Source organism: Lissotriton helveticus, chromosome 2_2 (genome assembly GCF_964261635.1).
Source record: "Lissotriton helveticus chromosome 2_2, aLisHel1.1, whole genome shotgun sequence".
Taxonomy (NCBI): Eukaryota; Metazoa; Chordata; class Amphibia; order Caudata; family Salamandridae; genus Lissotriton; species Lissotriton helveticus.
In genome coordinates this window covers 372,080,350-372,096,424 of record NC_136060.1, presented here as the reverse complement: position 1 = coordinate 372,096,424, position 16,075 = coordinate 372,080,350, and the positions used below count along the sequence as shown (strand labels likewise).

General features: G+C 46.5%; 1 protein-coding gene across 2 annotated transcripts in view; it reads left to right on the top strand.

Annotated features, from left to right (window-relative positions):
- HTT (huntingtin) overlaps positions 1 to 16,075 on the top strand; it is a 1,924,961-nt gene that overhangs the window by 1,285,676 nt on the left and 623,210 nt on the right. For both annotated transcript variants that reach the window (XM_078678546.1, XM_078678545.1), the window contains one exon: positions 13,317 to 13,455. In XM_078678546.1, coding sequence (XP_078534672.1) covers positions 13,317 to 13,455 — 139 coding nt within the window. The remainder of the gene's footprint in view (positions 1 to 13,316; positions 13,456 to 16,075) is intronic.

The following is a 16,075-nucleotide window of genomic DNA, read 5'->3' as shown; positions in this document are numbered from 1 at the left end:
GCGCCAGCAATCGGCTGCCTATCACTCCTTTCGTGGCCACGGAAGGGGTGCGCCCACACGTGCCGCCAGCCACGCACCGCAGGGCAATACCCAACGCGGTGGCGGCCGTGGGAACCGCCGTCCAGGTGGTCGGGGCAGCGGCGAGGTCAGTCCACACCTTCCCCCGCAGCATCCGCCTCAAAACCCTCCTAGTCCGTGCTTTCAGGCCCATGTGACGCCAGTGGGGGGCAGGGTTCGCCATCACCACCTCCACTGGCGCACTGTCACATCGGACAGGTGGGTGCTGCAAATCGTCCGAAGGGGCTACTCCCTCCCCTTCGAGGCGACTCCTCCAGCCATGCCACCGCAGAACCACAGTGTATCGGGGGATCACTTGCGACTTCTGCAGGAGGAAGTTACGGCCCTCTTGGCCAAGGGGGCCATCGAGCGCGTTCCTGGGCCAGAAGTAGGGTGTGGTTGCTACTCCCACTACTTTCTGGTACCCAAGAAGGGCAAAGGGGGCCTACGCCCAATCTTGGACCTACGGAACGTCAACGACTTCCTCCGGAAGGAGAAGTTCAAGATGCTGACACTGGCTCAGGTCCTGGCTGCCCTGGACCCAGGAGACTGGATGGTAGCGTTGGACTTGCAGGACGCTTACTTTCATATCCCCGTCCTGCCTGCCCACCGGCGCTACCTGCGGTTCATGGTGGGCCACGAGCACTTTCAGTTTACCGTGCTCCCCTTCGGCCTTACCAGCGCCCCACGGGTGTTCACGAAGGTGATGGCGGTGGTCGCAGCTCATCTGCGCAGGTTAGGGGTTTCAGTCTTCCCCTACCTCGACGACTGGTTGTTGAAGGCGGGCTCGCCCCAGACAGTCGTCGGCCACCTCCAGACTACGGCAGATCTCCTGCACCAGCTGGGGTTCTCCATCAATGTGCCAAAGTCACACCTGTGTCCCTCTCAGAAGCTCCTCTTCATCGGAGCGGTTCTGGATTCGGCGCAGTTTCGGGTTTATCCACCCGAACAGCGGGTCCGGGATATTCAGGCTCTGATTCCCACCTTTCAGCCGTTATCCCGGGTTTCGGTCAGGTTGACGATGCGGCTTCTGGGGCTGATGGCCTCCTGCATCCTACTGGTGCATCACGCTAGGTGGCGGATGCGGGCTCTGCAGTAGGACCTGAAGTTTCAGTGGGCCCAGCATCAGGGCAACCTATCCGACCACGTCCTGATCTCGGAGGGCACTGCGAGACAGCTGCAGTGGTGGCTTACGGACCGCGATTGGGTCAGCGGCAGATCCCTCTCCCTTCCCCAACCGGAGCACGTAGGTGTGACGGACGCGTCCCTCCAGGGCTGGGGAGGCCACATGGGAGAGGCGGAGATCAGAGGCCTCAGGTCTCCGGCGGAGACCCGGCTCCACATCAACCTGTTGGAGCTCCGGGCGATTCGTCTGGCACTGAAGGCATTCCTCCCCTCTGTCCGGGGGAGTGTAGTGCAGGTGTTCACGGACAACACCACCGCCATGTGGTACTGCAACAAACAAGGCGGGGTGGGGTCGTGGATCCTTTGTCAAGAGGCTCTTCGCCTTTGGCAATGGCTGGAACGCCAGGGCGTGACCCTGGTGGCTCAACACCTGGCAGGTTCTCTGAACGCCAGGGCGGACGAGCTCAGCCGTCGGTGCATGATGGATCACGAATGGCGTCTGAACTCGGACGTGGCGCAAGGCCTCTTTCAGCGATGGGGAGAGCCTTGGTTAGATCTATTCGCCACCGAAGAGAACGCGCAATGTCATCAGTTCTGCGCGTTGGAATTTCCAAGGCGGCACTCGCTCGGAGACGCTTTTCGTTGTGAGTGGAGTTGCGGTCTGTAGTACGCCTTTCCGCCTATACCACTTCTGCCCAGAGTGCTGAAGAAGATCAAGCGCGACCGGGCCCAAGTCATCCTTGTGGCTCCGAACTGGGCGAGAAGGTACTGGTATACAGAGCTACTCAGTATGTCAGTCGATCCCCCGGTTCGTCTGCCTCTTCAGGAGGACCTTCTGTCGCAGCAGATGGGGACGGTCCTCCACCCAAACCTATCCAGTCTCCACCTCCATGCTTGGAGATTGAGCGGCGACAGTTGAGGCCATTTGACTTGCCTCCTGAAGTCTGTAACGTCATTCTGGCAGCCAGGCGTCCCTCCACAAAGTCTGTATACGCCTGCAGGTGGAACAGATTTGTGGCATGGTGCACAGCAAAGGCTGTGGATCCTCTTTCTGCCCCTCTTTCTGAGGTTCTTCTCCTTTCAGCCTTTCTCAGGCTACCTGATCAGCCTTCTTTGTTCAAGTCCCCTATTGTAAACAGATTTCTTAAGGGCATCACTCACACGTTTCCTCCTGTTCCGTTTGTGATGCCTCAGTGGGACTTGAACCTGGTTTTAACATTCCTGATGTGCGCTCCCTTTGAGCCACTTCACAACTGTCCTCTTCGCCTTCTGACTCTGAAGACTGCTTTCCTGGTTGCCATCACCTCTGCCAGGAGAGTGAGTGAGCTCCAGGCTCTTTCTTGTACTCCACCTTTCCTTTCTGTCCATCCGGACAAAGTGGTGCTTCGTACCAAACCTTCTTTCCTGCCCAAGGTTATCACGGCCTTTCACATCGGGCAGTCCATCACCTTGCCTACCTTCTTCCCGCCACCGCATCCCTCTAAAGAGGAAGAGCGGCTCCACCGTCTGGACCCAAAACGTGCGCTCTCATTCTATTTGGATCGCACACGCCAGTTCCGGGTGGATGACCAACTCTTTGTTGGTTACGTGGGCGCTAAGAAGGGGAAAGCGGTGCACAAGAGGACCATCTCCCGGTGGATCATCCTGTGTATCCAGGCATGCTACTCCTTGGCTAGGAAGGAGCCCCCGGTTGGGCTGCGGGCTCATTCTACCCGAGCGACGGCGACCACCACTGCCCTGGGCAGGGGTGTGCCCTTACAAGACATCTGTCAGGCAGCTACGTGGGCATCGCTGCAGACGTTTGCAAGACACTACTGCCTGGACAGTCAAGTCCGGAGGGATGGCTTCTTTGGCCGTTCCGTCCTCCAGGACTTTCTGGTGTGATTATTGGTTCGCAGACCCACCACCGGGGTTGGTATTGCTGGGGTATCTATTCTAAGGTAAGGAATCTAATACTAACGTGTCTCTTCCAGATGCACAAGTTACTACTTGTGTAACGATATATCTGTAAGAGACATTAGTTAGTATTAGATTCCTTACCGACCCGCCCATCCTCCCCGTTCTGCGAACCAATATCTAGGGTTAGGGTTGTCCCCTTCAGGGCCCTAGTTTCAATGGCACCAGTGTTGGTTTTTAACATGGCTCTGCGTTTCTGGCGCGGAAAAGCTGTGTCTAAGAACTGACGTCAGCACGCGGAGGCGGCGTCTAAGTACTCCGACGACGTCATCATGGCGCCCACGACGCCGACGACGGACGCGGAGCCGCAGACAACGCCTACCGACGCGCAAGGGTACTGCTACGCAAAAGTTTCCGGATCCAGTCTGACGCCTGGGGATATTCTAAGGTAAGGAATCTAATACTAACTAATGTCTCTTACAGATATATCGTTACACAAGTAGTAACTTGTGCATCTGGTATAGACGATTCTAGCCCCAGATTACTTCACGCCCCGCCCTTCCTCCCCATTCTGCGAGGACCTTAGGCTTCTGCACTCGCCTCCCGGTGGGTAGCTAGGTCTTCTGTGAGTGCATTCTTTCGTTCTTTTGACAGGAACATTTGTCGTGTTCTTGTACCTTTCCTCCCCTTTGGCACTTGGGAGGTTGGGTCTATGAGTACTCCTGTGCCCCTCTGCTCTGGTTGCTCCGGGGTTGAGGCTTGCATTTACTCTCATCCCTCCCCTCTCTTCGTCTTGTTACTAGGGGTCCTGGCTCCTCTGCTAACCTCTGGGTTGGGGTCTTCTGGCTGTCCTTGCCCTTGTTCCTTGGGGGGGTCTGTCACACTCTGGGCTGGGGTTGCCGTGGAGTTTTGTCGTTCCCTGTTTGTCTTGGAACTCGGTCCCCTTCGTTGTTCTTGCTTGAGGTTATACTCCTGCTACATGTTGTCATGCCATTTTGTATATGTTCCTTGCCTCGGGCGGGAGGGGAACTGTCTCCATGCTGGCAGGGTGGCTGCTCAAGGCTGTGCTCTGTTGTTTCTTTTTTTCCCTGCCTTTGGGTGCTGCAGTGTTGACACTGCTCCTTATGATGTTAGTCACCATTCCTTTTTCTGTTCTTTCGCACACTGTTCCCATGCTCCCACAGTTTGTCTGATGGCTCCGCGTTGTGGTGCGGAAAAGTTCTCAAAAGAAAACTGAAGTAGGCGCGCCGGGGTGCGACTTATGTGACCTCGCTGACGTCACGTACGCGGACGACGCCTGGGCGTAGTCGCATAATGCCGTTCCCCCCGTGGCACAGGGATGCTGTGGCAAAAAAGAGTTTTCTGGATCCAATCTCACGCCTGGGGGTAATTCTATGTTAAGGAATCTGCTGCTAGAATCGTCTCTACCAGATATATCATTACCGAAGGTAAGTAACTTGTACATTACAAGTGGCATTAAGTTGGCTGCCATTATTTATGAGCTTCTCCATGGAGTTTTGCTTGTCCCACACATCCTGCTGGCAAGCTGACTTGGTTGAAGATGCCAGCCGCCCATAAACAAATCAATATAACATAACAACATTGTTATCAACAATGTCGATGAATTGATTAAATAACTGCCTCTCTTACAGGCAGATATCACCACCTGGAACGGACAATACAGCTAGTTGCTTCTGGAAAGTTCTGTAGGGTCTTGGGCAGGTCTGGTTGTTGTAAGAAAGCCGCTGCGTGTGGTCAATGGTACTCCCGACTTGAATCTTTTACGATCTATTTGTAACTAGTTACGAGTTCAATGCCCCTAACTTCAGAGTAGGACTTCGTATCAGCAGGACCCGTATTGGAACTTTTGGTCCTTCCCATCCTGATCCGTTTCAGATGGTTATGGAATCAAGTATGTAGCCGTGTTTGAGGTGACTGTTGAAATGGCAGGCAGTGTGTCATAGCAATTACATGGAGGCCCCTGGTGGTTGATGGAGCTCTTCTCATGAATCATGAGTCCTGTTGCAATTACTTGGTTTTGGGGCGAGATTTACACCAGGAGCATCTCTCTTAGGTCTGTCGGGAAGCCCCGAATATGGGTGTGCTTCTTGCAATCAAGATTGCATTTAAGCTGGTAAGTGGGGTTCCCACTATGTTTGTTGACAAAGTTTGTTGCATGCATAGCTTACAAGCTTTGTTCGACTGAATTTTGTTCCGCTGTGCACCGACTAGACTACATGGTGCTGTTAGTGAATAGTGTTTGTGAGCTCCTCATTATTTTTTGCATTTGGTGCTTCTTTAGTACTTTTTGGATGGGGGTTTCTGAAGCCAGAATATAGGCGGGGTTTGACATGTTTGTTCCTTCATGGATTTTGGCTGGTTTGTGGCTCTAGCTAATCCGAACTTGCAGTGGCCACAGCTGCTACTTTATTTGTAGGCTTGTCTGCTTCCATCGATGGATGCCCTGGTTGGAATGAGAAGTAGATGGAGAATGACTCTATTGCTGATCTGGTTCACACGGGTCCTCCATGTGGAGTGTCAATTGATGATGATTGATTTAATTTCTTCAGGAACCTTTCTTAGTTTGGCTAGGATTGCTGAACAGTTGCAGAATTCTCTAGTGGACTTGGTTTTTGAGAAAATCTAACATTGCGCATTTCATGGCACACATTCTCCCATCAACCGCTGCAACATTGTCTGCTATGCTGCACATAATCTCAGTTTGTACTTCCAATTGGGAAGACCAGACAGTCAGAGCCCGTGCAACGATGTCCAGGTTACGACGCCAAGTTCTCATAATAGCGAGAATGGGTTGCGCAGGGGGTGTTTCGGTGGTATTTGAGCAAGAATTACTCTGTGCCTGTGATGCAGGTGAAGACTCCCCAGGTACAATATTGGGGTCTGAGATGCTTCCACTGCCCTTGCTGCTAATCTTAGTAGATTTATATGCCACAGTACATATGAATCATCTATATCCTGATATGATAAACTGTACAAGCAGGGTGTGTAACTATTCAGTTATAAGATTTTCCTTCATCAGAGCACATTGCAAATCACTGACATAATGTCGTATATATATATATATATATATTCACTCGCACTTTGCCTCGTCGCAGGGGGAGCTCGTTTTCGCTGGTGCCATCACCGGGATCGAGGCAGTCTCCCGCTTACATCCAACACGATAGTTTCAAAGTATTAATGGCACTCCACTCAGAGATTATTTTTCAAGTTGTTTTAATGATAACAATTGAGATCGCCTACGCGTTTCGAACTTCAGCGTTCTTGATCACGGCATAATTTTAGACAGTCAGTCCTTCTTTCCTTTCACATTTTATACACATGTATGCAGCTGTGCATTTTGGGACTTGTAGTGCAGTTTTTTCATGTGTGCGTTTGAACAATTTAATTCATTGATCAGTTCGCGCATTATCAGTTGTTTGATTAATGTACACTTGTATCTTAAAGAAAATAGATTCTTGGGCTTAGTGCCCTTGGTAAGCTTTTCGTTTTTACAAGTGTATCTTTACAATCAAGCATGTCTGAGTGCTGCTCCCTTAACCTGTGTGGCCTTGCGGTGAAATGCTTCCTGCGCGCTGATATTATTACCTCGCGCATTATTGTATATTGTGCCTATATATATTTTTATTCGGGGATTATCTTGGCTCTGAGCATCTGGATGTGTGTGCGCATGCAGATGTAGTTGGAAGCATTTGTGGTTCACGGGCTGAGTGCCCTGGTCACCGCATTTACTGACCGTAGGTATATGGGAGAGGTATGCTATGTGTTTGTTTGTAATAGAAATGATAACTCTATGCTTATACAACAACGTATTCCTATTTAACAAGAAGGTGTACGCGCAGTGCTGCGGGACAGCCATGGGAGTTTCCTTTTCCCCAAGCTACGCCGTGATCAAGAACGCTGAAGTTCGAAACGCGTAGGCGATCTCAATTGTTATCATTAAAACAACTTGAAAAATAATCTCTGAGTGGAGTGCCATTAATACTTTGAAACTATCGTGTTGGATATAGATATATAGATATATAGATATATATATATATATATATATATATATATATATATATATATATATATATATATATATATATATATATATATATATATATATATATATATATATATATATATATATATATATATATATATATATATATATATATATATATATATATATATATATATATATATCGTGTGGAAAATGTGCCTTCAACAAGCCATGATATAACATTGTGGTTTCATAACACCATTGTGAACAAATGTGCATACATGTATTTGTCTTTCCAAGTGGTTCAATATACAAGGGTTTTCTATATACAATAAGAATGGAATTCAAAGCAGTCCGTTCATTGTTTCAAGAAAAGTCCACTTTGGGGACAAATTCCGTGTTGCTTTATTACCCCAGTTTAAATTTTTTATGGTCATGGGAATGAATAGATTTAACCCGGGACATGCTCCACTGTACAAAGTGCTTCTCCGTGGAAGTTTTGGTTTTTCTCCACGGTTCCCTTGCTCTTCTAAGTGTAGACGCATTTCAACCTCTTTACCTTTTGAGGTCTCATCAGGGCAAGGTCTGGTGTGGAAGTTCTATGGAGAATGGTTAAAGGGAATTTGAGAGCTAGACTCCGACACCACCTCCACATGTGATGTCACAAAGCCTTATATTTAACCACCTGCACTCTGATGTCAGTTCCTGTTTTTTCTGTGCCCTTCAGTAAGGTTCCGAATGCTTTCCTTGGTACGTTTTCTTCCATTTTAAAGGGTTATTTTCAGCCTTAGTTCTTCTGCCTCTCCTGAGATTTCACTCTGTCTCTTGTAGCTTGAGATCCATGTCCTGAATTGGTCCAAACCCTTCCTGAATTGGGGCTTCATCTTTGTAGCGCTTGTTGAAAGGAAAAACATTCCTTCTATGAACCATATTGGTCAATGAGGCTGTCTCAACTCCACATCTGGTTCCAACTCCCAAGGTACCTCCCAGTGGGTCTTCCCACAGTCTCTTTACATTGATATGGTTATGGGGTGTTGCTACAGTACAGAGTTGCTTTTGGCTGTCAAGTTGGAAGGTCCACCCCTTGACTCTGATCTGGATGCCTTCTTTGGACTCTACTTCTGTCGTATTGGGCAGTGGCCCAATGTCGCTGCACAGCTGTATTCCGGCAGGTGGGTTGTGAATGTGCACCAGCTCAGAGAAAATAAGGCCAGCAACGAGAAGGACCCTGTATTTTTGTGTTTTGTCAAGGCCAGGACCAGGCTTGGCATCTGGAGAAGCCATGCTGCTGCAATAGGTGCTTAAAGAAGCGGAGGCTGTACTGCTCAATATATAGAGGAGCAGGCTGTAGAAATGATGCAGAGCCGTGGGTAGATAAGTGTAGGCTTTATTGGTACAAGAGCCCCTACACACCTGTGCGGTTCAGACATAGGAAGTCCACTGGCCGTTGGAACCATTAAGGGTGGCAGGGGAAGGTGGGAATGGAATGTGGAATTTTGGGGACCAATGAGGTGGCCGGGATAACAATAGGGGCTCTCGCGCAAGATAGCAAGAGAACACTTGCTGTCGCGCGCCAGGGGCTGGTGCGTGACATTGACTGTAAGTACATATAGGGTAAGGGGATTGATTCTGTTAAGGGCATCAGAGGCTGGAATCTATATAACAGTGTTCATGCAAAAATACTTCTGTGACCATAAATTTACCTACAGCTTGCACGACCTAGGATTTAATTCATTACTTACGCCAATGTTCTATAACTGAATATAGTATTTATATCAATTTCACACCTATGGTAGATAGACATTAACTACATCTCTTTACTTATGTAACAATGATCAACACAACACTTCGATACTACGATATTTCGTTTTCAAAGCAGTACTTTACTTCATATTCTCAAGTTTCTTAAAAAACAATTATACTAATCATTCTGCATTGTTTTCTTACTGATTTGATAAAGACTGTCCTATACAATCATTTTGCGTGAAATGTATACAAATATCAAAAAACCATTGCAAAGGCATAAATGAAACATTGTTATTATTAAGAATTCTAGGATTCTATGTGTCCTACTCAATTCTATTGTTTTATCAGGATACCTTAAACTCAAATTATCCTCGATAGTCTTAAAATGAGTGGTCCAAAGGGATCTATGCTCAGAGTAAATTTAGCACCCTCTTCGAATGTTTAGACCCTCTTTAATTTGCTAAACATTATATATCTTTTTGACTCTGTCTTCTTGTAGAAATCCTCTGAGTCATGTGAAGAAAAAGACAGTGAATGGGGTTTGTGCCAACGCGTTTCCACCTTCGTGCAGGGGACCGAGAGGCTTTTTAAGAAGGTCTTCCTCAGGGCTGAGGCTGTGAGTGTAGGTCCCGATGATCTAGATTGCTGGGCAAATTATTTGAAACTTGTCCTTTTTTCTGTTCTTCGTTGAAGTGAAGGAGAGGTCCTTGTTATTTTCTTGTATCTTCAAGGAGTTGTCCGTGGTCGCAGGATTTTTGTTTTTCTTCCGACCGGGAAATGCTCTACCGATCATCGTTTCGGGCTGTTTCCATTCCAGATCAGCCAGGGGCTGGTGCGTGACATTGACTGTAAGTACAACACATCATCCTCTCTTCAATGTTTAAACAAAAATGCAGTTACTCGCAAACTAAATCATCTAGTCGTCTGGGTTTGTTGATGCTTCTATCAAACCTTCCCCTGAGACAGTGATTGTCAGACACAACATCAGCATCAGAATGTGGATCGCTCTCATCGCTCTGATCCGGGCGTGAGAACGTGAGGGCTGACTTTATCATTCTGGTCCGGTGTGCGACAATCCGTGGATTCAACGATGGGTCGAGGACCACTATCCTGAACATCTTCATTTCTTGAACAAATTCTATTATCAAAATGCATGGAACTGTGTCCCCTTTCAGGTTCATCATAATCAACCCACAAATGTTTATTAACACTATTGGGCTGACATTGACTCGACTCTTTTCCCGCTGAATGGCATTTGGCCAACTTGCTCATATGCCAAACTTTGCCATCGCTGAGTCTGGCTGTATTGTTGTATAGTTTGGTGATGCAAAGGGGAGCGGTGAATCTGCTTTCTCCCTTCCTGACTTTCCTTTCAGGGCAAACTTTGACCAGATCGCCGATCTCTAATGAGTGATCTTTGACACCATGTCTTGTGTCGTACCATAATTTATAGCACGTTTGTGCCTTCTCGATGTTGCCCTTGATGGTTTCGCGTGACCACTCTACCTGTTTGTTTGTAGGCATCCATCCTAGGTCTCTGCTCAAGGGTTGTCTACTTCTCATGAGCACGAATGGTGACTTGGGGGAGCTGGCAAATGGTGTGATTCTGTAGGCCCAAATGAGTTTGAATCTTCTTCCCATTTGAGACTGTTGCTCCTGGATAATTGAATGTTCCCTTTTAAGTCTCGGTTGAAACCTTCAACGAGGCCGTTTCCCTCGGGTGATAGAGCGAGGTGGTGTGCTGAGTGATGCAATTTCTCTCCAGGAACTTCCTAAAGGCTTTGGAGGAGAATTGTGGTCCATTATCAGTCAGTATGTGCTTAGGTAACCCCTCACTCAAGAAGAGTCTGTCTAGAAACTAAATGACAGCAGAGCTATCTACATTGGGGACGATTTTAATCACGGGCCATTTGGAGAAGTGATCCATAACCACCAGGATGTATTTGATCACCCCATCGTGGCCTTCGGTGGGACTGGTTATGTCCAGGCCTATCTTCTCCCAAGGCATGCTTAGGGGGGTAACGGAGACTGGGGAACTCTAAAGGTTTTGAGGCTCTTGTCTGAATCATTGCAACTTACCCAGTCTCTAATCATGACCTCAATCTGTTTATCGATTCTGGGCCACCAATAACTGTTTCTGACTCTTTGCTTGGTTTTTGAGATACCAAGATGACCTATATGGCATAGTCTCAAGATTTAACCTTTGAGCGTGTTGGGGGGAACGTCCTTTCCTATTCTATACAGCACCTCTTTTTCAACACTTAATTCATTCCTTATCTCCCAGTAAGTTTTGATTTCTTTATCAAGAAGTCTCTTCTCGGGCCAGGAGCCGTTCATGTATTTTCACACCTTGTGCGAAGTGAGGGTTTTTAAGCATGTGTTCTTTCCATTCAGCACCTGTGATCCCATCCAGGTCTGTGTTGAACAGTAATGCCACTTTCTCAGCATCCTCTTGGTCTTCTATGACCCCATAATTGGGTAAGGGAAATCTGCTTAAGAAATCAGCAACCTTATTCCTAACCCCAGGCCAGTATTCAACAGTGTAATTGTAGTCTATCAATTTGATTGACATTTTGCTGAGTCTGGGGGAGGCATTTTATAAACCGGATGCTGAGAGGATTTTGATTAGCGGTTTGTGGTCTGTGCGTAAGTGCATGTTGTATCCCCAGATATAAACTCTGAAATAGTTAAGAGCTCATGTACAGGCAAGCATTTCGCGATCGATCACCTTGTATCTTTCCTCGGCTGGGGTCCGGGATCGTGTAGCAAAGGCTACTACCCACTCATGGTTGTCAGAGTCTTTCTGTGCAAGAACAGCACCAAGCCCCTTGTTGCTGGCATCCGTAGTGACGTAGGTCTGAGTTTTGGGATCAAAACCTTTCAGAAAAGACGCATTGCTGATTTCCTTCTTAATGCAGTCGAAAGCCTCTTGACATAACAGGGACCACACAAATTTGACTTTGCTTTTGAGCAATTGCCTCATGTTGTAGGTTTTTTCTGAAAAGTTGCGAATGAACTTTGAGTGGAATTCTGTTAAACTGAGAAAAGCTCTCACATCATCCTTGTTGGAGGGGGGGAGCTTTCATGATGGCGTCGACCAATCCCTGCTTGGGTATCTGATGGTGTGACCAAGATAAACAATTTTGTTCTGAGAAAATTTACACACATCTAATTCAACCATCAAACCATGCATTTTCTGAATACCAAATACCTGCTTTAAGCGTGCATCATGTTCCATTTGGTTGCCGCCCATAACCAGGATATCGTCCTGGAAGAACCTCGCCCCAACAGTGCCCTCAAAGATAGATGTCATCATTCTTTGAAAAAGCACTGCGGCAGAGGCTAATCCAAACGGTACCTGTGTGAAACGATAGCAACTAAATGGCGTTATGAAAGTTGTATACTCTATGCTGTCAACATGCAACAGTACCTGATGCTAGGCTGACTTTAAATCCATAATGGAGAACACATTCATGTCCTTAGTAGCATTAAATATTTCACTAATACGTGGCAGGGATAACAATAGGGGCTCTCGCGCAGAGGGAGAATTAAGGACAAGACCCACCTGACTTAACCTGTGTTTATGTTACCTCTGAAAAGCTTCCCGGGAACAGCCACAGGTGAGGCTGCTTTGTCCACATCCTGTCCCATACTTTCTCTGTGGGACTCTTGTGGGATTCTTGTGCTAGAAGGGGATACAAACGTTTAACTCTTCGCGTTAGATCTCATTACAGTGTCCCGTTGGCCGTGGCCGATCTTCATGATCCCATTTGTGCTGTCCTTTTAGCCTTTACAGTTCTAGAGTGAGAGCAGTGTGTAGAGGCATTGCCATTGTTATTGCAGCAGATGCAGTGTCACGTAGGGCACAGAAATATGAAGTGCCCGCTGCATTCCAATTATTGCTGTTGTTCACTACCGAAGGAAGGTGCAGGAGGGTGCCTAGCTGCCTGGCATTTTGTTACCTGAAGCTCTTCATGTGGAAGGCCTCTTTTTGATTGTGTACACCCATCACATAAGTGAGCTGCAGGCAGTATGTGCCTCAGAACCAGGCACTGCTCATCAGGATAGGATGATCATGAGGACTCACCCCTTCTTTGGCCCTAGGGTTCTGACTAAATGTATACCGCCATTCTTTCCGCTTTCTCAAAATGTCTTGGTAAGACTGCATTTTACAGCCAAGCTTGCTATTCTGTACATCTAGTCAAAAAGTGAACCTGGATATCTGGTTCACTGAGTTGACAGCACTAAAGGAAGTAGTCCCGGTGGGCTTGCACTTACTAGAGGTAAAACATGTGAATAGCGTTAGTTTTATGTAAGCCTTTACTAGTCTTTTCTAAAATTCCTAATTGACCCCTTATTAAAGCCTATTATGAACAGATTCAATTGTGATGAAGTGAGATTTTCACTTTTTGCTTATAATTTGGAAAACATTTTTTTTGTTTCAATTCACCATCAGATTACCCACTGCTATTTTTGTATTTTCTTACAGGCACCAAAGACTTTACTCCCTGCTGGACAGGTTTCGTCTCACAGTTGCCCCAGACACTACTAGCCCCCTACCTCTTGTTACTTCACACCCGCTGGACGGGGAGAATCAGACAGCTCTGGAAGCTTTAATTCCTGATAAAGTAAGCTGTGTATGAGAAAAATATTTACCTGACATTTGTTATGCTTTTGAGTCATAGATTTAGCATTTTTCTGAATATGGTCAATTTTGTCATGTAAAAGAAACTCATAGAACTTTTCTATACCTTACAGCAATAACAGCATTCTTTCCCTCGCATACTTGATGTTAAATCATTTTGCCACTGGCATTAAGGGAAACATTCGCCAACATTTTACAGAATGCCAATGTAATGTGCTCAGGAACAGTACATATCTTAATTGATATCCCATTAATGCTTACATTTCTACCCTTAACAGCCTGACTTTCTGTTCCTCCAAACCCATCCCCCACAAACAGAAAAACAATAGGGCAATGTGTAAATTGTAATCTGCCTTGGAAAGAGTGCCATTCCATCCCACAGCATATACAAGGCTTGAAATCTCAGCAGACCCGAAAACTCCACACTTTTAGTAAATTTGTTCTTGTGAAGTAATATTGCAAACTATCACCAAACACAAAAAGCAGTGGCAACATTTTCGTCTTCCATGAACAGCTAGTGGCAATTTTGCAGCAGATAACTGCTGTTTACCCAGATAGGCTACAGGAGACAAGAGGAAATATCAATATGGCCGAATCCCCAGAGTATGTGTTGTCATCGGTTATAGCAAAACCCACATTAATTAGCTGATGTAGCCCTTCCCTTACTTTTAAGTTCATGTCATGAACCCATAGCTTAGTTGTTGCTTTGTATTCTACCTGTTTGCCAAGTACCAAAACACTTTGAAATTTCTGAATTGTGTTACTTTGGCCTCTGAAAACTTGTCCCTTGGCATACTACAGCCATCTTTTCTCTATTTACTGAATTTCTTTTCCCTCTTGCTAGTTTGGCTTTTGAATTGAGATGTATCAGCATTAACACTGGCACCTGCAGGGGCCAGCAGATGTGCCAGTTTGAAGCAGACACATGCAAATATTGACCTTTTCTTCAGCGTAAGGCAGTAGGCGCACAAAAATGGTAACATGCAATTCTGTTCCTGTCCACTAAAAATACTTCCACCATTCCTGATCAGCATCAACTTGTCCTACTAGTCAGACTATTCTTTGACATCTACCTTGTGTGAGCATGTTAAGGTTAGATGAATTGGGCTATTTACTCTACACTTGTTTTCCCAAAAATTCTATACATACCAGTGCTTCTCTGAGAAGCGTTCCAGATGTCCATCCATGCACTTGCATTGTTGGAAGCTTGACAGCATTTCTCTACTTTGGAGCAGGTTCTTATGATTCTTAACAAATCCAGGGACCACCACTTGGTGGGTTTTAAATAAATAGAGCTAGATATGTTGCTTGGCACCATACTAGTTATTTCTCATATTATGGCATTTGTCCTTGTACAATCTAGATGACCAAGTATAATCTTCTAAGTCATTTGTTTAATGACCATTTAACTCTGTCAGAGGTTCTAGAAGGAATGATTTTGGCCCCCCAAGGAAAACCAAAATATTTCCCGCAAAGAGGTAAGTTCTATATTCTTTCCTCTAGTCTTGATTACCTTCATTTATTATTTTATTTGCATTTATGCAAACCATAATAAACCCAAAAGGGTACAATAGCAAAAAATGAGATACAGGAACATTAATATGCATTGATACAGCAGGCCACATAGAGCAAAATTGAGCAAGTTATTATGCATCACGTAGGGTGTAACAATGGAGCCAACGAACCCAGGGCTTGGTCCCAGAAGTAGTTTAACTGCCCAGGTCCACACCTGCCCACAACAGTCCTTCGTCTGTGCATTCATCCTCAGCCAGGTGCCCTTAATCTATCAAGCCATGAGACTCTAAACTGCTTAGGGGCTCGTCTGCAGGGCTGGGCCACTCTTTGAGAGTCAGAGGAGGAAGAAGAGGTCCCACTCTGGTAAGATCAGGATCCTGTGTACCCCTCTACTCTCCTCCCTCCATATCACCTCACTATCACAGTCCCCCCACTTACCAACTCACTAGGACCTCAGGCGATTTCCAACTCATGGTTGGTTGCCATTAAGCAAGAATGAGTGCCAAGTCTATTAATCTGTCTGTCACCTTATGAGCCGCACTACTCGTATGGAGACCCAGGAGGAACAACTGAGGAGTGAGCTCAATGTTCCGCTCAGTGGCACTGCAGGCGACCTCGAGGACGTGGACCAGAATGATGGCAATGACGGGCAGGACCAGACCATGTGAAAGAAATCTGCATCTCCACCAAACAGCGTGGACAAGACCATGACGCACCGGGGAGCATAACATGAAAGTGCTGGGGGAGTGAGGTATGCCCTGTGAAGGTAATAGAACTGGATGAGCTTGAAGTGATTATTCCTCGATACTTGGGGAAGGTGAGTTTCAGCACCCTCCTCCAAGTCTGGTAAGTTATCGGTTTCCTCAAGTCCACCTCCCAATACCACATCAAACACACCAGATCCATTTGTGTTCCCTCCGACAGTGCACTATATAGAGGGGTACTATAGAGAAAGGTGATCGCCTTTTTCTGGTCTGTTATAAGAAAGATATAATGCAGGCACTCGTGCTCTGGTGGTTCGGTTATGCCGCTACCCCTCCACTTGCGCGCACTGTGCAACAGAGGCCTGTTGAGCCAAAAATGTCCAG